We start from the raw sequence: 24,049 nt of genomic DNA, 5'->3' as shown, positions 1-24,049 counted from the left end.
GTAGTTGCCACCTGGCCTGCATCTTGGCGGCATTATTCAGACACCGAGTGTGGTACCATTCTACAGAGATCTGTTACCATACAACCATACTGCGATGGGATGACCGGTGCAAAACAGCATATCTTATGGGATGCGGCAGGATGATCAGCCAGTGGAAGCCACGGGCGCCTGTCAGTGGCCCACTTCAAAATGAAAATACTTGCATTTGAAATTGGTGGAGTTTTGGAAGAGGTTTGGTGAGTTGCCATACTCTAAATCAAAATTCAAAGAGTGTGGGCATCTAGGCAGGAGGCAAAGCTGTATTTTTTAACCATTGCGTCACAAATATGCTCCAAAAAGCTTGTGTTTGTAACATTGTTCTTGGGTTATGTACTGTACATTGTTAGTATTTGCATTGCCTTCATGCACTCTGCTGGATGTGACAAAAAGATGATGGTGCAAGTTAATGGGGCGAGGGAAAATGAAGGATAGCGTTGCTGTCGTGTCGATGTATACAGATCAGCCGTACCCTGAGCTCTGCATGCGCGTAGGTCGCTAAGAGTCCTGTGTACAGCGCGCCGTGGCTATTCTATCCACAGAACAGCCTTGCATGCCCGTTGTGGTAGGATGCACCGGAAGGGACTGTTTGAGATGTAGCGTGTTTGTTCTCTTTGTCGAGAGTAATTCTTTGCCGTGTGCGCGTGACTTCGTTTATATGCATATAGTGGTTGAGTGTAGAGAATGAGAAGGTTAGTTCAGGGAGACTAGACGAGGGCCCATTCATGAACATGTTTAAGAGCCATAAAGATCCCTCCCAAACCGGTGAAGGGAACTCTACAAACACTAAAAGCCCAAAGTAAGTGATGCCATTTGATTTATTTTTTTAAAAAAAAGAAATTTGCCCTAAAAAAGGTAATATTTCTGACAATTTGTTACAATAGAGGATTCGATCTGCATTTAAAAAACTTTTGGGATAAATCTCCAATCTGACTCAACAAACTCAGAAAAAACTGTGACGACTGCCCTGGGTGAATTTTATCAGAAGTTGGACTGTTTAATTCTTGGATTGTCCTCTTATTTATATTTTTTCCTTTGAAGGTTTTTCGGCTTTTCTTTTTCCTCTTCCAGGGGTGAACATGTTTTGCAGATTAAATAGGATGAAAATCCAGACTTTATTACACACACATATATATTATTTTCGCTTTTTCAAAACGTGTCTTTGGTTTTACCCTTTCGTCCCCATTTTTTCCAATGAATAATTTATTTCAGTCATTATTGATGCTTTTTTAATCCATGTCATATGTTTAATAGGGTTTAGGTTTACTATCCCTCCAGTGGACTTGAACTAACATAATATCATGTTCATGCCACTTTCTTTCTACTATTCTGCCATTCTCTTAATTTAAGATCTGCCATTTTCCTTTCTCCCCCTTTTCAGAAGATTGGTTTTCTGCAAGTGTTTTTAGCAGACTTTCATAGTCCCTCCCTAAAGACCACTTCACCCAGTCGGAGAAAAATGATTTCTAGAGAGCATTCAATTCTGTCCAGACCATAACATTCAAGACTCGGTCCAGATATTCATTTCACTGGAGTTCAGTGTCCCCCTGTACAGGATGCTCGCTTTCACCCCTATTCACTGCAGCATTAGTCTCCATTTTAGAAGGCATCTCCTGGCACAGATGCTCGCCCAGTCCAAGCAGTTATGAACTTAAGGACCCATTGGAACAATTCCAGCAGGGATCCACCAGGAGAGTGCCTTCTCTGCAGCCTCCTGCTCTGCTCCGCTCTGTTCCATAGCTGCCACATGCACTTATGCTCGATGTATGAGGAAATGCTCAAACTAATGGGGGCGTGTGAGATGGGAGGGCATTCAGCACAGGCTGCTGATTCTTAGTGGTGATGGCAGAAATGCTTCAACCTCAGTAAAGTGTAACAGTTAAAACTCACTTCATCAGATGTTTATAAAAAAACACACACACATTTACAAACATGCTTCTCAAGTTACAACAGGTCTCCAGAAACGTGACCAGCCCCTCCCCCCAACCTTGCTCCCCGCCGAACTTTTTTTGTTTGAGAGAGTGAAAGTCTCAGTTGTCCAAATGTGGCACTGTGGGCAATACTACATCTTCATCACAGGTTTCTAAAATGGGCTTTCCAGAAAATGTTGCCAAATGTACAAAGCAACCGACTGCACTGTGAAGAACTGATCCCCCCTTACCCCTAAAAAAAAAAAAAAAAAATTGATTAACTCTATAGTTCACGAATAACGCATCCGGTTTTCATAGTGAGGAGCAAACGGGCCCCTTCATTTCGCCCGCTTCACCAGGCTCATCATGCAAGGGCAGCTCCCCATGTCCACAGTGTTCTGGGTGTCTCAGCTCGGTGTTGCCCGATCATTCTCATATGGTTTGCTGCTCCTTGCCAGAGCGCAGGAGGCAGAAGAACATGACCAGGCCAGCCAGGATTATGGCGAGGAAGAGCAGGATGAGCACCACCCAGGAGCTGTACTCCGTGCCCTTGCGCACGCTCAGCTCCTCCGCCGGGATCATGTTGGTGAGGTTCAGCATGTAGCCCAGTGCCCATCCAATGGAAGTGTCCCCGGCCTGTGAACGCAAAGACATTGAGGCAAGTGTTAAAAGCAGAGAGATTTCTAATGGTGACTAGAACAGGCACCCCAGACGCACAAGGCAAGCAGAATATGGAAAAAGGTTGTACGGTGCATTGCCTAGGCACTGAGAATTTGTAGGGCAGTAAACTAAACATCTAATGCGGAGAAAAATTAAACTATTGTTTCAAATGCATATTCTGTCAATTTACCCCCCAACTACTGCCAATTGCGTAGGTAAGCTTTCAAAAGAGGTTTACAGCCAGAGTAACTTGGTAAGCTACTTTCTTTCGATGTTTGAATGAAGAGGAAGGGCAGGGGCCCTGACCTACACATGCTGGCCCGTGCCAGCATTACAAGCATGAGGATGGGCTCAATGGAGGTGTACACTTCTGGGAGGCATCTCGCTCACCCTGGCTTATAGTCCATGAGAATCAAACTACTTTCAAAACTACTTTGCTACTACTTTACTATCAGTAAATCCACCAAGATACCACCAAGCAGATTTAATGTTACCACCACTTGGTCCCGCGGAATTACCGCTAGATTACAAATGATGCTATGGCGGTGTTAGTCCTCATTTTTGGGGTCCATAGAACTCAATGGGGATTTCGGCAGAATTACCGGCGGAGGTAATTCCACCTATATGGCCATTTATTGATGGTAAGGTAGCTGAATTACCTCCAGCATTTTGCTGGAGGTTTTTCCTCCACCACTCTGCCAAAGTCATAGTTGGGTGGTGCGGTAAGGCGGCGGTAACTTTTACCGCTGCACTACTGCCGTTTTTAGGCACCCCACCCAACTCATTATGAGGCCCCATATGTTATGGCTGTTAAAACCCTCTCATCAACAGAAATGTTTAAGTGGCAGAAGTGAGAACCCACCTATTTTAAGTTTAATGCCTTTAAGTGCTCCCAAAACCTTCCCTTTTTGACCTTTTATTTGCAGTTATTTTGTCTCGGAAAATGTCTGCATTGTTTGGTTTTTTTATCGACTATTCATAGGTTGATTTTCGTTTTGTTGTTTTGGGCAACAAGATAAAACATTTTGTTTTATCGTTGTGTATTATTATGTTGTTTCTTTGTTGCAAAGTCAAGGGCATACATAGACCGACCGGTGTACGTTTCAAAAGGATGATGTCATCTTCATAGGATTAATATGCACAATGATGGTTTCCCAATTTGGGAGATAAAATGTGAGCACGATGTTAAATAGCCCGCGGGCCAGTACGCAGCCTTGTTTAACATTCACATTTGCTACAAATCTTTCAGAGCAGTTCCCCCTATTTTCTAGTTTGACTGGTCTTCATTCTGCTGGAGGTTTTTCCTCCACCTTACCTCCAAACTCATAGTTTGGCATATTACTGTTAACACCGGTTTTGGCCACAATGCCAAACTTGTAACGAGGCTGTAGGCTGCCAGAACAATGCTGTTTCCTTTTTAAAAAATTGGGATTAGGCATGCTTCTTTCCACTCTTATTATTTATTGAAGAGCGCAGTGCAAAATATGTTCTACGTCATTCCATCACCAGTTTTCTTTTTTTTGTGGCATGTTTTACAACCATTTTTTTCCTGCTAAAACTCATTGAATATTTTTTATTTACAATTTAGTCCCCACATCCCCACTACCCCTTATATTCCTTTACCCCCCCCCCCCCATATTTTTCAATGGGTTTTTGCGGTAAAAAAACAGGCGATGAATGAACCTCGTACCTCAAAATCTGCCCATCTATCTGGTTGCTTAATCAATGTAAAATTGATCAATCTGCTGGCACAACAATCTGTTATTTTAACAAGCTTAGAGTGAAAGTGATTTCAGTATATTCAAACGTTATTCTGCATATCGTCGAAGACCTTTTTATCATTGTTATTTGGTTTTGCAAAGGACAGCCTTAACATTATTTTTAATATACACCACTCAGGATTTCTCTGCAATTGGATTTAATTGCTTAGAGTTCTGAGTGGTGAGTCACGGGAGGATAGCTCAACGGCAACGTGCTAACCTTGAAGCATAACGACATGGAGTAACACAGGTTCCATCCCCGTGTCCGCGCTTATAAACCTCTGGGTGTTAAGTGCGTTATAAATAACCCATCATATCATTCATCTTTTTTATTATTTTTTTGAATGCCCTTAAATCCTTTTTCCCTATTATTTCCAGCATTTTAGACACGATTACCTGAATGGCATGATACTTGTTATTGAATACAAAAATCGATTACAAACTCACAAGTGTTTTGGAGGGATATATTCTATCTCAGTTCAATTCCTACCTCGCAAGTGTCTTAAATCGTTCCTGAGACACGTCTTCATACTTTTAATTACTAGGTCATATATCCTAGGATGATCGATATAGGCCGGCAAGATCTGAGTTATCTGTTTTAGGGAACCTCCCTCCATGGTAAATGATAGAAAGGCATGGTCGTTATAAGAATTTTTTGCAATATCAAGCTTGGTAAATGTGTCGTAGTATAATGTTGTAGCAAAAAAAATCAAGTCAATTGTTTTTGACATAGCATCCGAGCATGTACAACTCCCTGGAATATCCCTCCGTAATCACAATTTAACATCAACATGTACCACGTGTTAAAAAAATGACTCCACATTAGACCCAAGTGGTTTCTCTTCCTTTGCCTCATGATCCGTCGACTCAGGAATGTTGTCCATTAGTGTATTATGAAAATCATCTTTTCAATTGTTGCCCTATGTATCTCGCATTTAGACAAATAAGACTAATGAACCTGACTTAATTAGTGACCATGTTTTCATTCACTCCTATACATCAATAATCAGCCCGTATGACCATGTTCTATTCATATTGAACCATTGGATGGTGACTGTCAAGCAGTTATGACCCCGTAGCTCTTGCAGAAAGATCTCAGATTTTAAGTTATTAGAGATGCTGAATTAACACCCCCCCCCTTAGGATTGCCCAAAGATCCAATATGTTGAATAACCATCGCATGAAATAGTGATCAGACTAGCCAGGATTCTTCAATTAAAAAGATCTCATGAGAGGACAGTATTTTCCTATCATTTGCATGTCCCAGTAAATGTGAATGACCCTTAGACGTCCATGAAAGACTCTGTATTTTTGTCCCCTAGGTCAGTATGAGTGCTACATTGATGAGGAAAGGACCCCAAGTAGCAAATTCCAGTATGCAAAGTCTTCCCTATTAATAGAAGGGCCTTCCTCTTTAGTAACCATTGATTTTGTGTTACCGTTGTCTATTGCACATTATATTTGTAACTTTTTTAGCACTTGAGGAAATTTCTTGTTTGAGCTCACTTATTAAACATCCAAGACAGGGGCGAGTCAAAGCACATTGTGAGGAACCAGGATTGAAACTCAAGACACAAGAGGTTCACAGTTTTGGTTAAAGACTTTTATTAAATAAAAGGGGGTGGAAAAATGCCTAACTGGCCCTGCACTGGAGGGTTTTACCTCCCTAAAACCAAAACTAATGGCCTGTCAATGTCAGAATGTCCAAAGTAAAACTGCACTTAAATAATAGGGTGCCTGGCAAAACCCTGAAAAGCCCAGGTAGGTAAATTTGGATTAACAAAACACAATTTTTCAGGGTGAGAGGTCCTTCAACTCCCAGAAAACACAATGTATACATGTGACTACATATACATTATTTCACATTGATGTATTTTAATATTTTTAAGATAAGAGTACCAAGGGGTATTCTGGAACAACAATACAAATGAGTATGATCCGTACCAAGAGAGGATCTTAATGTACAAACATACAACCGTAAAGAATTATTGTCAGAGCAGTTGTGCAATGGAGACAAAAATCAACAATTATTCACATAAACTGAAAAAAAAATCACAACAACAACAGTGTTTGAACTGTCCACTGTTCATGTGAAGTATAGTCGTCGACACAACAATGTTTCGGCCTAAGACAGCTGTAAAGTGCAGCTAGATGAGCAGGCCTTCATCAGGACGTGTGGTAAAATGTTAGTAGTCCCGGGATATCTATCAAGGGTTAAACCATTGCCAAGGTAAGATGGGTCCAAGCTGGGTACAGGAACCAAACGGCCATTTTGTTGCACCGTAAAACAACCAACCGATGACTGTCAGTGGTGCCTCAAGTGGTAGCACTTTTCACTTTCACCGTTGCTGGGGAAACACAAGCCGACGCGAGCAGCAGCAACTCCTTTTCAAGTCGTGTTCATACACGTCGGGAGGACGACCCACGCTGACTGATTCCATTCCGCCAGTGTTATACCAAAGACACGTGCTACCATATATTTCGATAAGTATTTCTGATGGATTTTTGACAGAAAAAAAATCCATCAAAAAAACTACTGGTGGCAAAAAGGACAAGATAGAAAAAAAAACTCTAAGGTTAAATGGGTAATATCTTTGGCTTTAAGAGGTTTATAAATGTACAAAAGAAGAATACGTAACTCCAACACAAAAGTTCCAGAAGGACAGAGTTCCTTATTCCAGTGGGTGCTTCCATTCCCCTGGATTTCTCTTCCCTCAGTTTTATTTTCAAAGAAATCAGGTCCTTGAACTCCTCTTAATTCACAGTGCAAATGATCCACCAAAACAACTTCGTACTTTATCCTCATTTTATTACGATATCTGGTTTACTCTCCTGCCAGATTTTCACTTCGTGTTTCCCTGGTTTCACACTGCCTTTGGCTTGTCCAGATCTATCCTTCTCAGGACCTCTTTTTGCTGACATCCTTCTTGTATACTGCTTAAACAACGGTTGCACAAAGCAACTTAGTTCTTTAACTTTATCCTGTTAGGATACCTGGTGTATTCACCTGCCAGGTTTTCACTTCTTGTTGCCCTGGTTTGACACAGCCTTTGGCTGATCCCGATATATCCTTCTCAGGACCCCTTTTACTGATATACTTCTGATGCAGTGTTCAATTTGTCTTTGCCTGGTGTATTTCTGTCCTAGGACTGGCCCATGTAAACACTCTTGCACTTGCCTGGTGTACTGTCCTGCTAGGGCTTTCTTTATACTCTTGCAATTTCTTGGTATACTCTCCTGCCAGGACTTTCCTTTCCCGGGTGATCCGCACACACCTTTAATTGTAAATACTTCTGTTCATGTGTGCTCACTTTTAATTGTAAATACTCATGAGTCTGCTTTACCTAACAGTACCTGCCTGGTACACCATCCTGCCAGGGCTTTTCTTCATTATATGTTTCATACACTTGCAAAACTTAACTCTCATACTTCTTGTCAGCGTTCCCTTTTTATAAAGGGCTAAGAGTTTTCTGCTCTTTCAAATCTTTCTTTCACATGTTTTACATTCATTTGCTTTCGGCAAGTCTGCCGGTACGCCCCGGTATCCAAGCTTCCCTTTGGGGAACTCACCTGCTCTTGCTGGCGTTCTTTCCCCTTCCCGCAGTCAGCCGGAGGCGGTCATGCAGCTTCTCGCTCCGCTTCTCTGCCCTCATTACTCAGCCGTTATGCTCTCTGCGGCTCCTGCTGGGCTCTTCTGCTTTCAGTTCGGCTTCGTTCAGGACAATGCTGCCACTCTGCCCCAGCAAATGCCCAAGAACCCTGTGATGGCTTCTGGCATTCTCGCAATGTGTCTGGTCTTGCGGTCGGCTTCCCACTTCTGTCTTCCTGAGCTGGTTGGCACAATAACAGCCTCTACAGGTTCTCGGTCTCTCGATGTGTCCCCAAGATAAGCAGCTTTCTCCTTCCAGCAGCATGTCCTGTTCAGCTGTGGCTGGGATTTAAGTCATGCAGCTACAGGGCTGTACCCACTACAACTTGAGTACAGCCTGCACTCTTGGTCATTTTTACTCTGCATTACTCAGCTTTTCTTCCTCGTCCTAGTACTCTTGCAGTTATGCGAGTTGAAATCCATTCTTGATGTTGAAACTGTAGAAGTGGCTTTAGAGGCGTTTCAAGGCATGATAGCTGATGGTGTTCGGTCAAAGGGTCGAATACATTGGTTCGAAATACAATAGTTTCTAAACAAAAGGACCGGAAAAAAAAGTTGCAACAATCGCATTCGACCCTTTCACCTACAACCCTCTTGATAACTTGTATGTAGTCTGGGAAAACATTTGCATGAGTTCTGGAGGGTAAGTCAAGTCTTGATGGTATATACACAGACCGTGTCAAATGGTTTTCCATACCCTTCTTAGGTGGATGAGTGGAGGTGTAACAATATGCCATCATGGTATTGGTCATGGATGGGGTATCCTCAAAAGAAGAGTGGGAATACCATGCCTTGTCCGATGGTGCCCTACCACTTCCTCGGATGTCGTCCCCCCCCCCCATGCGATCTTCCCTCATGTAGCCGCCCCCAGGGTGAGGATCAGGTGGCGGCTGGTGTCCCCTGGCCACATTGGAAGAGTCCACCGGCGGGAAAGAAATGATACAATGGGATTCATCACAACATAGTCTGCAGATTTTCAAGAACTATGTGAGTCACTAGAGCAGAGACAAAGTGGATTTTAATCAAGTGTAAGTCATCTAAATATAAACTCTACAAAAGCCTTGTTGGCTGAATCAATCGTATGCACCGTCGGTAGGGTCTTAAAGATGGTAAGGAAATGAGAGTGGTTCAGAGACTCATTTTTAACTCCAAATGTATACTACATATACCATTGCAGTGTGTCGCACTGGAAGATTTCAGGTTGATAAGGAGGTTTGGATTCAATTTCTTTTGTTCAGTAATTTTTATTACTTGGATTCTTGACAAGAGTTGTCCCGCTGTCCTTCCCTTGGTTCTTCTTTTTTTCCTTCCTTGGCCAGACTTCTGTCACTTGAAATAAGAAGATTTGGAGAACTGCCACCAATGATAAAAAATAACCAGCAAGGAGATACTAATCTGTTATCTTCAGGCTCCCCATTGAACCGATGGGGAGTCCAAATGGGGAGGACCACCTTCAGAGTAGCTTGAAGGCACTGGTTTGCATTTGTAACATGTCTGGGGCTTTGTGCAATGGTGCAGTGAAATAACAAACAATGTGCTCTCCTGGAGAACCACATACGGATTAAATTAGTGAACAGAACTACTGGCAAGATGTGGAGCAGTTGCACAGGAGAAGTGTGACAGTGAGAGGCAACATGGTCCTATCAGGAGACTCTTACCCCATCAACTGGTGTTCCACTAAGCAATGAGTGCTATTCTCTTGAAAAACAATAGGGGGTATCAGCGGTTCCGTGCTCTCTTCCTTTCCAGAGTATGTCAAAGAGTTGTACAACAAAAGAGCATGTCATATTGGAGTCTTTACTCCACCATTCAGCAGAGGCAGGAATTGACTTTTGAAGAAGATTGAGCAACATTCATGAGATAATCAGATTCCAACTTAAATGTTAGACAAACAACTGGGACTACGAGGATAATGGATCGAATGAGTCCCAGGAGTCTGGGAGAGAGGAGGGGAAAAAAAGGTCATAACTAAAGCAAAGGAAAAGGGCGATACATTCCAACAATGCCTTTTGCTGGTGCGGACATCCTCCAACACATTCTCTAGATTACATGGTCAAGTGTGGAAGAAGATAAAGCCACATAGTAGTGGAGAGGGGCTCAGAGAGGAGACTGTGGCAAGCTATGACTGAAGGGAGGAGAGCAAGTGACCTCCCGAAGGAGAGGCAAGCAGCAGGGCCAGGAGACAGCGTGGAGCACTGCTTTGGCTACCCAGATTGCACAGTGAGCCATTTATGAAGCAGGAGTAATGTGCTGCACAATACTTTCAACAGATAACACATCTCCCCTACCCGTCCACTGCCAGTACCCATAATAGAACTGTCACAAGGACCAGAGTCCGCCTTGAAAGTATAGGGCTGGCAACATAAAAATGGTGAAGGAACAGGAAGACATTCATGGCAGGATGGCTGATGAGTGTCTTGGACTAGCCGTCAACTGACGGTGCATTGATTTAAGGGACATAAACCCTCTTTGCATAATCCTACTCAGTGTGTTTGCTCTGTCCTCCAACTACAGAAAAGTGGTGATGTGGGGACAGCGGACACTGCGTGCCACAGAAGATGCATGAAAGGAGGCTCTAACGCTAGTGCCTAAACTAATGAGAGCTGAGAGTCGCCACTCACCGCTCCGCTCTTCAAACCCTCCCGCATCAGATACATTACTTGTGGGCTCCAACCGGTGATCTTCAATAGAAGACAGTGCAAAATGACATCAAGTGCCAGATCTCGATCCAAATTGTCATTATGGATATGGTGGAAGCAAGCCAAGCCCATACCAGGATGGTGACCACAACCAACACGTACCACCAATCCAGTAGAACACTGGAGTATATAAAACGTGAGTGGTGTTGCTGAGCAACTATGCTGACAGATAAAAGTAGGCCAGACCCCAGGGGAGTTGGGGGGGGCGTCGTGGGGGGATGAGAATGATTACAATCCAGAAAAATTAATTTTGGAGATGTCAAACCCATTCAAAATGGCATGAATCGACTTTGAGGTCTTTGCAATACACCTCAGAGTCTGAGAAACTACAGAAAACAAACATTTTCACTAACCTCGAGGGAAAATTAAAGCAGTGGTCAAGACACCAAGGTAGTAATAATAATATCTATTTCTTATATAGCGCTGCACACCCTTGTGAATCAGAGCCCTGAAAATAAAAGAAGACATTATTATCCCCACAGAGTGTTACTCAATAGATAAAGAAACAAAACCTATCGGACACTGGCTGCAGCAGTCGGTAGAAGGTTCACGACAATGCAACAAAGATGACAAACTATAGATGTTAAATCAGTGCAGGCAACAAGAATAGACAACTGAGCATTTGGAATCAGGTTACAGAATTAAACGCAATGTGAATTTGGCTCTTTTTGCCATGAAGCCACCTAGAAGAAGCCTAAGGCGTTTTTCCCAGGCTATTCCCGGGGATCCTTTGTTCGGGTGGTCGGGGGAGGGATCCCAACCCTGAGGGGGGAGGAGCGAGGAAGACTCATCTGGGCAGGGGGTACTTGGGGTCTATGGCAGACACACTCTCGGGCGAGACATGGTATTCCTTCCGTTCTGATACACCCCTACCCGACATCCCCTCAGTTGTCCTGGGATATTGTCAGCAGAGTCCCATCATACCCCACTACTTTTCTGTAAAGAAAAGGACAAAATTACCAGGGAAAGTAAAACCCCATAGAAAATCCATCCACCCATCACAATATATTTACCCCCTTCTTCCTGTCGAAAATCTAGATGGTTTTTCCAGAAAAATCTACAACTGTCACAATTTCTACTTCCATTCTAGAAGTCCAACTACTGGGACGAAGAAGAGGCAGGTGGGAGTCATGGGGATTACCCATAGGAATCAATGGGCAATGGATTCCTTTGGGCAGTCACCATGTTGTCCCGATAATGAGGTCAGGAAGGGAGGGACAACTACTCACACCTGACTCCAATCAACTTTTTCAAAGAGTATAAAAGTTCAGACACCCAGGCACACTCTGAACGAGCTAGAAATGCTGAAGGAAGCAGAGAAGTCAGGAGGTAGGAGCGGAGCATAAGCAACCTTGGATGGTTTGGAGTGGGAAGGACTGCCAGGACACTTAGCCTGCAAGCCCCAGAGAGGCTGCACTGTAGTGGGGAACCTATTCATCTAGAAGGCTAACCCAGGGGCAGTTGAGGCTGCCTGACTGTGCCCAACCCAGAACTCCTCCACTGGGTTAGACTCAAAGACCCAGGCTCTTAAGGGGCCAGCTGTGAGACCCTGACCTCAGGAGGAATTCCATTAGAACACTGATGCACTCTGGTATTTGAAGTCCAAAAACCTTTATTTTGGGAACAGTAAAAGAGGAGTCTGAGCCCGACTGAGGAAGACCCCTGAGGAGTTAAGAGTGAGGCTGTGCACGAGAGAAAGCTGTACTTCCAGGGCACAGGCAAATAAGGCTAAGGAGAGCGAGAGAACAGGGGGGCTGAATCCAGGTGGCTGGAGAGTGAAAGCCCCTTTGTCAAAAGACCGCTACTGCCTAGATGCCAAGGGGGCTATGTAAGCCACCCCAGCAGAGAATGAGAAAGACGGCATACAGTGCTACAAGGTTACCAGCGGGCCTTCCCTGTTGAACGGCATAGTTGGAGAGGCACCGAGGCTGAAAAAGTAACAGCCTTTGACTCAGACATCAAATTGTGAATGAAAGTGGTCCTGCGACGGGTCCAAAGTCTTCGATTTTTGATGCAGATTGAAGTCCATTAAAAAGGTAAAGAAAGCTAGGGGAAGGAAACTTAGGAAGGTTTGAGCGGAACTTTTAAAGAATGAACATTTATTGAGGAACTTGTGTGTAAACTGTAAAACCCAGGAAAGGGTGGTCTGGACTTGGGGGGGTGGAAAACCTGAGCGGTCAAGCCTCCTGAACTGATAGCTTAATGCCTAAAGGCCAAGAGAGCTCTGGAAGACAGGTTCATCAGTTTACGGTGTATTCACATTGTTAAAGTGGGTCTGAGCCCGGCAAAGGGGGTCCCGGGGTGAACCAGTTAATCACCCGAGAAGTTGTACATATTAAATCCTGGAGGAAAGGAACTTTAAAGTTTGTTGTGTTGCACCAGGCCCTCTGAAATAAGAATGGAAAGGAGTCTTTGGCGCAGAAGGCCCTGAGGTTGAGATTTTGAACTGCACCCTCGTGCTAGAGAAGCCAGAGAGTGTGCTAAGCTCGAGTGCGCCGCCTTCTCCCATGCTGAAAACGTGGGGAAGGGAAGCCAGCGACTTGAATTTCCTGACATATCATTTCTTGAACACTTTTCTTTTGCATAACATTGTTTCCCACACTATTTGTATTTAGATGTAAGGATTGGCAATATGTGTATTAGGAAAGGATTTTTATATGGACAGAATCGACTAGGACTGTGTTATTATTTGATGATCGTAGCTTGCTCTCATCTTTAGATTTAGGATTAGATAGGCGTTTTTCAAACCCAATCGAAGTTCAGTAAACACCCTTCAACTGTGATCACTTGCGTCTGTCGTTTTACTGTTGATACCATGGTTTCCTTACACACCCGGTTGAGAACGCCATGAAATCCTTTTGCAGCATGCAAATGTAAAGGAGGAGGGGGCATGCCCCATCCAGTACTCACATCTGACCTCCCCATCTATGAATTGTAAAAGGTTGCCATAGACCTTGATGAGCCTATGCAATCGGGCGCATACCTACTCAAGATTGCCACTTATCAGAGAAACATTATCCACTGTGTACTGTGACCAATCGAGGGTATTCGTCCTTTTCCCCAAGGGGGAGCCTAGCCCCTTTGAGGCTAGGGAAATGAACCTGCTTCGCAAGACCCTCCCTAGGGGTCTCGGCAAGTGGGACCTCACTGGGAGAGACTCCCCCTTAGGGGACAATCCACCATGATAGCATATATGAGACTTGGTTGAAGACAAAACTGAAATACCCAATTCTGACCAGGGAGCAGGGTCTACAGATTACAGAGGTGACAGGTGAACGGGAGAACCAGGAGGCCGCCAGGGCATTGTTATGGAGCAGGAGAAACTTGTCCCAGTGAAATAGACAAGCTACTAAATATAAAGTAATTTAAGTAGAACTGTGGTACTGTGAAAAAGAGAACAAATAAACCTGAAAGAGAAGTTAAGAAATTGGTAAAAACACCCTGGGAAGTGGGGGAAGTGTCCCATGGTTTAAGAAATAAAGAGTGAAGGAAACCAGAGAGAGAAGTATCTAAATATGAATGGGAAGTGAAATCAAGAGAACCACATAAGAGGAGAGATAAGCAGACTGGGCAACCCCAGAAGAGGGGGATGTCAAGTCCCTGCAATGGATACCCAACCTAAAAAGGCCAGGGTTACAAGAAGCAGAAAGGTATATAAGCTTGGATCAAAGTACAAGAAAGTGATGAAAAATGAACTATGGAACAACTGTTCCCAGAGGGGAGCCTAAACCCAAGTGCATTGTAAAAGAATTACAAGACCGTGTCCTGAAGGTGGAAAGAGACTATGTGAAGATATCTTACTGAAGAGAACTTTTGGCTGAACAAGAGACTTTGCCATAAGGGAAAACCTGGAGCGGGGAGATATTCTCCTAGTATAATTTAAGTTAGTTAAAGTAGTGGTAGGGCTAGTTAGAACTATATTTGCAAGAAGGAAGGAGGGGAGACCGAAGAGACATTAAAAAGTTGCTGAATGTAGTGAATAAATATGTGTGAGTCACAGGAGCGCCCGCAAGGGAGAGAATGGTGCCCCTTGCCATCACCCATAATATAATTGACAGTGAGGCCCTGATATAACGCATATGGGCTATGGACATCAGAAAGATGAGGGGCCAAGAAGGGGCATTCCTGGCAGGATGACTGACGTGGACTAGCCTCCAACCTATGTTGTATTGGTTTAGGGCAAATAAACCATGTGTACAATCATCTTGTGGTCATGCCTCACCTCTGTCTTCCCACTAGAAACCCATCGTTTATAAATGAGGGGACATGATTTTTTCGCCACTTGAGTCTCCCCTCAAAATGCTTTAAACAAAAAAAATAAACTAAAATTCAACCAATCCAATTGCTTGCTTGCAGAAGAGAACTTTGAGCATTCTGCTCGTCATTTGCGTATTCAAATGCCTCCACATGAAATTACACACTAAAAAGCAACCTTCTGCAGGTTCACAGTGAGATTACAAACCTTCTTCTCGAACTTGATGTTGGAGAAAGACTTCTCATCAAAATGGTAGCCTTTGGTGGTCAGGAGGTAGACGAAATTGGCTGCTGCACAGTAGTCTGGAAGCAACCTCTCCAGGAAGGGAGCAGTCGCCTTAAGCTGCAGATGCCATTCACCGGGCAGGTCGCAGAGTCATCAGGTAGAAGCAAAGCAAATGCAGAAAGAAATAAGCAGGAGCTTTTAGTAGATGCCACCAAATGCACCCCCACGCCCCAACACATCTAGTCCCCTTGTATGCAGACTCAGGGGTGGACTGGCCTATAGGGAACTCTGGAGATTTCCTGGTAGGCCGCTGCACCTTGGGCCTCTGTTGTGTGGTAACGCATTTTATTTCCACATTTACGCATAGGAAAAGGGTTGGGCTTGCAAAAATGTGTAACATGAGGCCCCTTTGAAAATTACATCCAGGGCCTCTTGGTTCCCATTCCACTCCTGCTCAGCACTAAGGACCACGGTCCATAAAGGGAGCACTTTGCAACAGGGCTCAGGATGCAAACCCCCGTTTGGAATGCGACTCTTTGCTAGTGGCCAGAAGGCACAGTTCAAATGTTAATTGTAAACATGCGGAATATGTAGAAGTGGGTTTAAGGAGCCACATTTACAAAAGCCCACAGCTCAAAACCGCATTTAAAGGTTTGTGGACAACCAGGCTAGAGCCAAAGAACAAGCACTGATTCTAGGCAGGAACTGGACAGACCAGGTTGATTTACTTTTCGCTGCTTATTTATGAATCCATGAAAAAAGAAAACCTGAGGTTTTGGTGGGTGCATTCTGAATCATTGAGATGCCAACCCCCCAATGACACAGCAGTGGGTCTCTAGGCAGGGCTCTGAAATGCTGAAGAGATGCAGAATTCAGGCAAATATGTCATCAATGTACTGCCAAAACATCATGGCCTACCTAATAATCATGTCTCCCAATGCCAACAGTAATTAGTAAATTACATGGTCACTGAAGTAAACCCCAATGCTTGACAGTGAGAGGCGAGCATCAGGCAGACATTGAGGTTAGGCCTGTCTGCTTTTCTGTCAATCTATTGCCCCACTGTGAATGCCAACATGTCTACAAGGAGTTTATGGACCTCAGGCGTCAGGTCTATATTACAATACTGTACATTTGAAATTCAGGGCTAGCAGCCTACTAAGAAAATGGATACATCAGTGAGAGCACTGGCCAGGAAGAAGAAAACAGGCCTCAGAACATGCTTAAGAGGCAATCCCATGAGTCATATACAGATGATACACCTGCGGTATCAATCGCAATCCAGAACTGCCTCTGGTCACACTTTTATCACACTCACAAGCACGCTCACACGTAAATGTATTTGACCAATGCTTACCTGATCCCAGTTTGTGGAGCAGATCCTTAGAGTTGCTGCCTCTAAATCCGATGGAGAATTCACTGGCAATTTCATATGGGTCCTGATGAAGTCCACAGTGTAGAAAAAGGCAGCAAAGGCCTGATCCGGGGCACGCAGTGGAGATGTTGGGAAACAAGGAAATATTGATGAACAGGTTGGACCTTTCAGTAGCTGAGATCTTTAAGTTGTCTAACTTCCATCTCAGATTTAGCTCACACTTCGAAAGATATCCCGAATAGTACCGGACTCACCGTTACACATTGTGGACAAGGGATCTAGAGTTTGTTTTGAACGTAGAAGGGAGAGTCTCATAAATGCATTGCATTGCATGAAATACCATCTGAATTCTCCATTCTCCAGGATAACCGGGCTACCAACGGGAATGGCCGGAGCTCGCTAACATCACATATTGTATATACTTGTGATTTAACAGCTAATCAATCCAAGGCACGTTTATAAGCCGGCAACCTATGTACATTCATGGCGATAGAATGACATTTTTGAACAAACATAAGCAGATGTATACTAAGTTCAGACGGATTGAGTCTTTCTTGCAAAAAGATTGAACACACAAATCATTTTTAAACCTTTTAAATTGCATTTGACACTGGTGAAGTAAAAAAACATCTGTTGCAATTGATACTTGGAAGGGCTCATATAGCCATGAATGCGGTTACATTTCAAATAAATAAAAAATCTATGTGGACTACACAGAGCCGAGGAGATCTCATCGATTCTGGTATTGCTCATGTAAACATCACACTGTGAAAACATCCCCCCCCCCCCCATGTTTAATGCTTAGAATGAGTTCATGATGAGTGGACATTGTCACATAGTTTCATTCTATTGTGAAAACACAAATGGCATGGATGCAAAAGCACAGTGAAGTGATTTAGTTAAACACAGGGTGTTATTTTAAAGAGATTCAATGCACTCTTTAGGTTAAAGATACTGGCCCTCATTACGACCTCGGCGGTAGCCATGCCGCTATTGGCGGGATGGCTGCCGCCGGAATCGCGTCCGTGTCCACGGAATAAGGAATTACTGGGCCATTCCGAGTTCGGAATGCCTGGTAATTCCTCCCTCCAAGGACCCAGACCTGGTCCTTCCCCATTCCCATTCAGCCCACACAGGGCTGAATGGGAGAGGGAGAGGGCGCAAACAACGGCCATTACAGTTGGCCCGTTGTTTGCTCCCTCTTCCCCTCGCACGACCCGGTAAGCACGCCTAGTTTGACCAGGCGTTACTTACCAGGTCCCGCGAGGGGACCTCGTAATGAGGCTGTATGGGGGTTAACGGCGCCGGCACCTGTTACGGCGCCGTTAAACCCGTACCGCCAGGGTCGTAATGAGGCCCACTGTGTTTCTATTCTCTTGCAAAAAATATGTCCTTGGAAATGTAAAATAGACATTTAATTAAAACAGTCATGTAGAATACTATAGTGGAAACGATTGTCTAGAATTTACAATGCACTGGAATTCCTAATCGAAGACACCTATGCGCTGTACTATACAGGTGTTACAGCACCGTCTCCATAGGTGAGTAACCTAGGAGCACTGTATGCTAGAAGGTTGGGTGTATTAGACAGAATGTAAGGCTTAGTGCGGATGCATAATGGGCAACACATGCAATTAATTGACCCCGACTGCTGGAACGGGGGGGGGGGGGGGTACATGTAAATTTAATAAGCACACTGAAATCGTAGTTATGATATAGGACTAATGCTCTCTAATGATCTGTCAACTGGGCTAATCATCAGGAGTCTGGAAAACGCAGAGTAAGCGCGTTATGAAATCAGACATAATCAATATCACACTTGAATAATTATTGAAGGTAGCGCAACAAGCATGGTAAACATGCAGAGTTGAGTGAGCATCTAATTCTCAGGCACATCAGTGGTTTTACGGAAAATCAAAGGATTATGCTTAGATATATTGATCTGTTTAGAATATTTAAATTAAAGGAACACATGGGGTACATGAGTGGATATAGGAAGAATTTGGAAATTGATGACATGTACATATGACATTGATTGGTTCAATAGGTCAGCTAGCAATAACTCCCACTATTCTTGTTAGAATTAACTTTTGCCGCTGTGATAATAAGTGACTAATAACATTAGATTGACTAATGTTTTTCCCCTCTTTTCATTTTTCATATTTCTTTTTTCTTTGTCCTTCAATGTTTTTACTATACATATGTAATTCCTATTTTTGACTGTATGAATTTATGCAACAATTACTGTTTGTATCAATGATGATTTTGCTCTGTCACACATTCGCTCTGTGTCGAAAAGAACTGATAGGAATCTAAAATTATATTAGATTTAACAGTGAGAAACAGATGTAGATAAAGTATGGTCGCACTATCAAGAAATCTGAAAGTTTTGCCTTGAAAAAGACCAAATCGAGTGGAACACGTGTTGGTAACGGTTTAGGATGATATTTGTTAAACGTGTCTTCAAATTGTGTATAGAAACCTGTAGAGGTTTATGGAGTGTTAAATAGGAACAATCAAGCACTGAGAGATAGAGATTGGGATGTGAATATCTTTTTGAATAGGATTTACTGCTGTACAAAATAAAACAAATATTTTGAGCTCAACCAACTATAGTCATTATTGAAGATTTGTAACGAGCGCATTGAGCTTTGCACATCTGTTCATACTAATTTTTAATACTGCTGAGTACTGAGCTTTGTATGTTTTGTTCTGTAAAGTACTTGAATTACAATGTAACAAAGCCAGCTTCATTTGTATAGCAGCAATATATTAATTTTAAGGAGGTGTTCTGTAGCGTGACACAGTGGTGTAATATTTGAAAGTAACATGCATAGGTGGTCCATGAAATAACCGAAAATAAAACAAAAAGGAGAAATTACCAAATTTGTGTTGATCGAAAAAAAACAAAAAATACTTGTGTGGATAATGCAGGGGAGACACTCCGCACCCCTTCACCCCCTTCCCTTAACTGATACCCTTTACCCCACCCATTTAAAATATAAACAAATCCCTACCAAATTAGATTTAAAAAAAAAAAAGTCATTTCAACCTCTGCTTTTTTTGCATTGTCTTTTCTACGGATACCACGTGCATATGCCAGTCCGGGTGGGTGAGGGGCGGCAAATTCTAGTGATTCGTCCAGGACACCAACTTGCCTAGAGGCTGCTCTGTTTCACTCCTCTTACCTCACAGCCCTTTTGGGTAAAGAGTTCCAGTATCTTTGCCTTCAAAACTACATGTTTGTTTCTGTTATGATATGCTACTTTCTAGTCCAGATATCTGGACAACCGTTATTTACAATGAACAAGTTGGATACTTTTTTTCCTTATGTTGCAATTGTTTAGTGAAGTGCCTCAAAGCGCTTCAAGGCGGGAAGGGAACAAGGGGGTATAATCATCATTCTTAGGCCTTGAAGATTCCAAAAGGAACTAACAGCAATAACTAGCATACTCGGCCAGGGCATTTCAGTGTGTGACACAGAGTGGGGGGAGAAGCAGGTGGGGGTGAGGATGGAGAGGAACAATCAAGATTGAAGGGTTGGTCAGAATGTGCCTATGCATTCAGGCACAGCCAGGTAGGGAGGGAGGGGAGATAGGGGAGGTCGGGACAGATGAACATGCTAAGCCTACTACATTCAAGGCCGTGCAAGTGCGCAGACAGAAGTGCGAGTGAGGGCCAAGGGGCAAGTGCGCCCAGTCCAGCAGCAGCCAGGGTAAGTGCAGAGAGGGTGCCACTCTCGTGGAACGTATTCTGAGTGCAGTAATACAGGGCAGAGTGAGGAGGCCCAGAGGCAAGCGCAGGACTGGAGGGGAGCCTGAGATCTGTGAGGCTCGGGAGGTGCACCAGGCGACCAGTCACATGACTGAACGGGTTGGGGATGAGAACGAAGGAGGGAAGCAGGAGAGAAGAGAAAGGAGGTTGGCAAGGGGAGAGGGAGATGAAGAGGGAGAAGGGGGAGAGGGAGAGTAAGGTCTTGAGGAGTTTCCGGACCTCAACGAGGTCCGACTTGGGACAGAGAGAGAGAGATAGGTAGGCTGTTCCAGAGGGAGACACCTGCAGAGCATGAGGATCTACCCCAAATCTCTGTTTGGAAAAATGGCTCACCCGCAGAGTGTTGGAGCAGGCTGAGTGGAGGCCTCTTGAAGGAGAGTATCTAAGAAGAGAGCGTTGTAGATCGTAGGGGCCTCAGCCTCGGAAAGCCTTGTGGACTATGCAGAGAGACTTGAGCTTGATCCTTGCAGCCACAGGGAGCCAGTGGAGGATTTCAGCACTGGAGAGATGCGGTCCCTGGGCTTGAGGCCGAGGATAAGTCTTGCAGTTCTGTTCTGGATAAGTTGAAGAGGTCGGAGGGTAGAGGTAGGAAGATTGAGAAAGAGACTGTTGCAGTAGTCCAGCCTGGATAGAACCAGGGTTCTGGAGACAGTGAGGCTCTGGGGAAAGATGACAAAAGATAGAATACCTCTGAGGAGGTGCAGCTGGTAGTGGGACTTTTCCGAGATGTGAGAAGAAAAGGAAAGAGTAGAGTCGAAGATGACTACCCAGATTTTGTCTCACTGGTGGGTGAGGGTGCAGGACCACGGGCGGTCGGCCAGAGTGAAAGTGGGAAAACAGGAATAGGGGTCCCAATGAGGATGATCTCTGTCTTGCTGGCATTAAGGCAGAGATCATTAGTAGCACACCAGGACTGAATTGCGGACAGACAGGAGGAGGAAGGCTGAGGGTAGCTTGAAAGAGAGCTGTGTGTCATCCACATAACACTGAAAGTTGGAGGTGAAGGCAAAGATCATGTGGGTCAAAAGGGCCATGCAGACATTTAAAAACCAGGGGATAGATTAGATCCCTGGGGGATACCACAAGCAGCGAGTGATAGCGGAAGGAAAGGGACCGAGTTCTACCTGGGAAGGAAAGTCGGAGAGAAAGGATGCTAGCCACGCCAGAGCATGATCAGTGATGTCCAGGGTCGTGCAGAGACGGGAGATCAGGATGTTGTGGTTTACTGTATCGAAAGCAGAGGACAGGGGGAGAGTTTGAGTCAAGGTTTGGAGAGCAGGTCTTCACAGGTGTTAAGAAGAGCAGTTTCCATGCCTATGGATGCTCTAAAGCCAGACTGATGGTCATGGAGACAACCAACAGATTCAGTGAGGAGGGTAAGCTGAGAGATAGCTACCTTCTCCAGGGGTTTGCCTGGGAAAGGATTGACGGAGATCAGGCAATAGTTAGCAGGAATAGTAGGGTCGGCAGAGGTTCTTTTGAGCAGGAGGTGCACAAGAGAATGCTTGAGAGAAGTGGGGAAGGCTCCAGTGGCAAAGGAGAGGTTGCAGAGGTCTGCCAAGACTGAAGCTAGCAAGTCAATGTTGTCCTTGATGGTTTGGGAGGGGCAAGGATCAACCTGTTTGGAAGAAGCTTTCATAGACCAGACTTGTCTAGAGACATCCTCAGGTGTTGACAGGGGAGAGGGAGGGGAGAAGGCAAGTGGTTGGGTGGCCCAAGAGATTTTGCTGCATGAGTGGTTGCAGAGAGGAGAGAAGACAAGTCGTCCTGTTTTTGGTGGTGAAGTGTGCATCCAGGGCCGAGCAAAGTGCCCGAGTAGGTGCAGTAGAGGAAGAGGCTGCAGTAGGATTGGCCAGTTCCTTACAGACTTTGAAAAGTCTGGCCGTGTTGTTGAATACTGCAGAGATGCAGGCTTGAATATGTACTCTTTTCTTGGATCAGATGCAGACTCTATATTGCCATTGCAGAAGACGGCAGGCCAGCTTGTCTGAGTGTGCGCCTGAAGATCCCCATTTTCGTTCTGCTGCCCTGCACTTGCGTTTATGGTCAGCCAGGTCATAGTCGTACCAAGAGTTGCACTTTTTGGCAGGCTTCAGTCGGACCCTCATGACAGGGGCAAGGATGTCAAGGGTATTGAAGATGGAAAGGTGAAAGTTGGATAGGGCTGTATCAGGGTGGGTGTCAGCGGCAGGAGTAGGAGGAGGAGAGTAGGTCGAGGGAAAGGCGGCCATTGACACTTTTTTCATAGGTTGGATGACCTTGAAGTTCAGAGGTGATGCAGGGTGAGCCAGTGATAAGAAGAGGACAGCTTAAAGTGAGAGGAGAGAAGAGAGTGATCAGTCCGTGACAGTGGGGTGGTAAGAGGAATAGAGAGGAATGTCGGTGGAGATAAGAGCATCCAAGGTGTGGCCGGCAGTGTGCGTCTGACCCGAAGGTAGAATGGAGAGAGAGATAGAGAGCGAGTTGCATAGGTTGGAGAAAGCCACTGAAGTGTCAGGAGAGTCAAGGTGGATGGTGGTATCCCCCCAACAGGAGGAGTTAGGAGGAGGAGGGAAGGAGACAGAGAGAGCCATGTTCTGGGCAGGGAGCCCCCTAGCCCTCCCCAAAAGGCCCGGGGGGGGGGGGGGGTTTAGACTCGCTACATTCTCTTGCATGGTGTAATGGGGGGGGGGGGGGGGGGGAGTTAATAGACCACTGGATTCCAAATCCACTCCTGGGCAGATCTGCCTACAAATTCTTGCTAAACCACACTTATGATGTCACTGCAGTAGGTAGTTTAACCAATATGTTCTTGGTGATATAAGTGTTCATTTGCAAGACTCTTCAGTTTATTACTTTGAGCATATTGTTTTACCTGGAACCTTTTAATGCATAGAAAATAGAGAGCATGAACCGACCCATCCACGCTACGCTACATCTTTTCTCAAGCGGGTTTGAGCTTTTCAAAAGAAAGAGCTGCAATACTCTAGTCTCTATGACTGAAGGCGGTCACTCAAGGACTGGTTAATGCAGATTCTCGATTTTCACAAGTCCCCCATGCATCCACCACATACCCTACAAAAGGAAGACCAATAGAGAACACACACTTACGATAAAGTTCCCTGAGACGGCAGGCTGGAACACTCCATCGAAGGAGCATGTGGCAAATTTGCAGCTGCCGAACTCAAACAGGCTGTCGACGTAAGTGCTGCAAGCAGCAGGGTCCCCTGTCCCACTCACGTTGATGGTGGCGGCAGGGTCGTAAGGGCTTGGCTTCTCAGTGGCAGTGCATGGAGAATCATAAACTTTCTCTCCTAGGGTGAGCTGCTTGGAAAATCCTTGCGGCCAACATGGGTGTGACACGACTGAAGCATAATTTTGCGCCTGTTGAGAAGAATATAAAGCATGAGTTCTTTCTTCCTGGTTCATTGCTCCACATTTTCCCACTTCTTCCTTCTCAGATTATTTCTGATGAACTCCCCACGATCCCACCACAACAGCCACTTATCAACCACAAGCGGCTAAAATGCTAGGCAAGGGCTCCAGTTCTGTGTTGCATGTAGAGTCATGGTTTGGGTGGCATTCTATCCAAAGGGAAATCTTTAGGCACCTCGGTTTTAGTGTAACTTGTCTCTCCATGCAGTCATGGAACTGAATTTCTGAACTTTACCTTAACATTTCTAAGCAAGCAAAATTTCACATTGTAAAGTGTTGCTAGAATTTGAGG

General features: G+C 44.6%; 1 protein-coding gene across 1 annotated transcript in view; it reads right to left on the bottom strand.

Moving 5' to 3' along the window:
• Nucleotides 1-836: 836 nt before the first annotated feature.
• The window catches only part of ENTPD2 (ectonucleoside triphosphate diphosphohydrolase 2), a 289,034-nt gene continuing 265,821 nt past the window's right edge, over nucleotides 837-24,049 (bottom strand). The window contains exons 6-9 of the mRNA XM_069609737.1: nucleotides 23,434-23,706; nucleotides 16,552-16,671; nucleotides 15,177-15,311; nucleotides 837-2,582 (exon numbers count right to left, since the gene is read on the bottom strand). Of these exons, the coding sequence (XP_069465838.1) occupies nucleotides 2,379-2,582; nucleotides 15,177-15,311; nucleotides 16,552-16,671; nucleotides 23,434-23,706 (732 nt within the window). The 3' untranslated portion in view covers nucleotides 837-2,378. The remainder of the gene's footprint in view (nucleotides 2,583-15,176; nucleotides 15,312-16,551; nucleotides 16,672-23,433; nucleotides 23,707-24,049) is intronic.

The sequence above is a fragment of the Ambystoma mexicanum genome, chromosome 8 (genome assembly GCF_040938575.1).
Source record: "Ambystoma mexicanum isolate Mex_15411 chromosome 8, UKY_AmexF1_1, whole genome shotgun sequence".
NCBI lineage: Eukaryota > Metazoa > Chordata > Amphibia > Caudata > Ambystomatidae > Ambystoma > Ambystoma mexicanum.
Note: the sequence above shows the minus strand (reverse complement) of the source record. Positions and strands in the feature narration are given on the sequence as shown.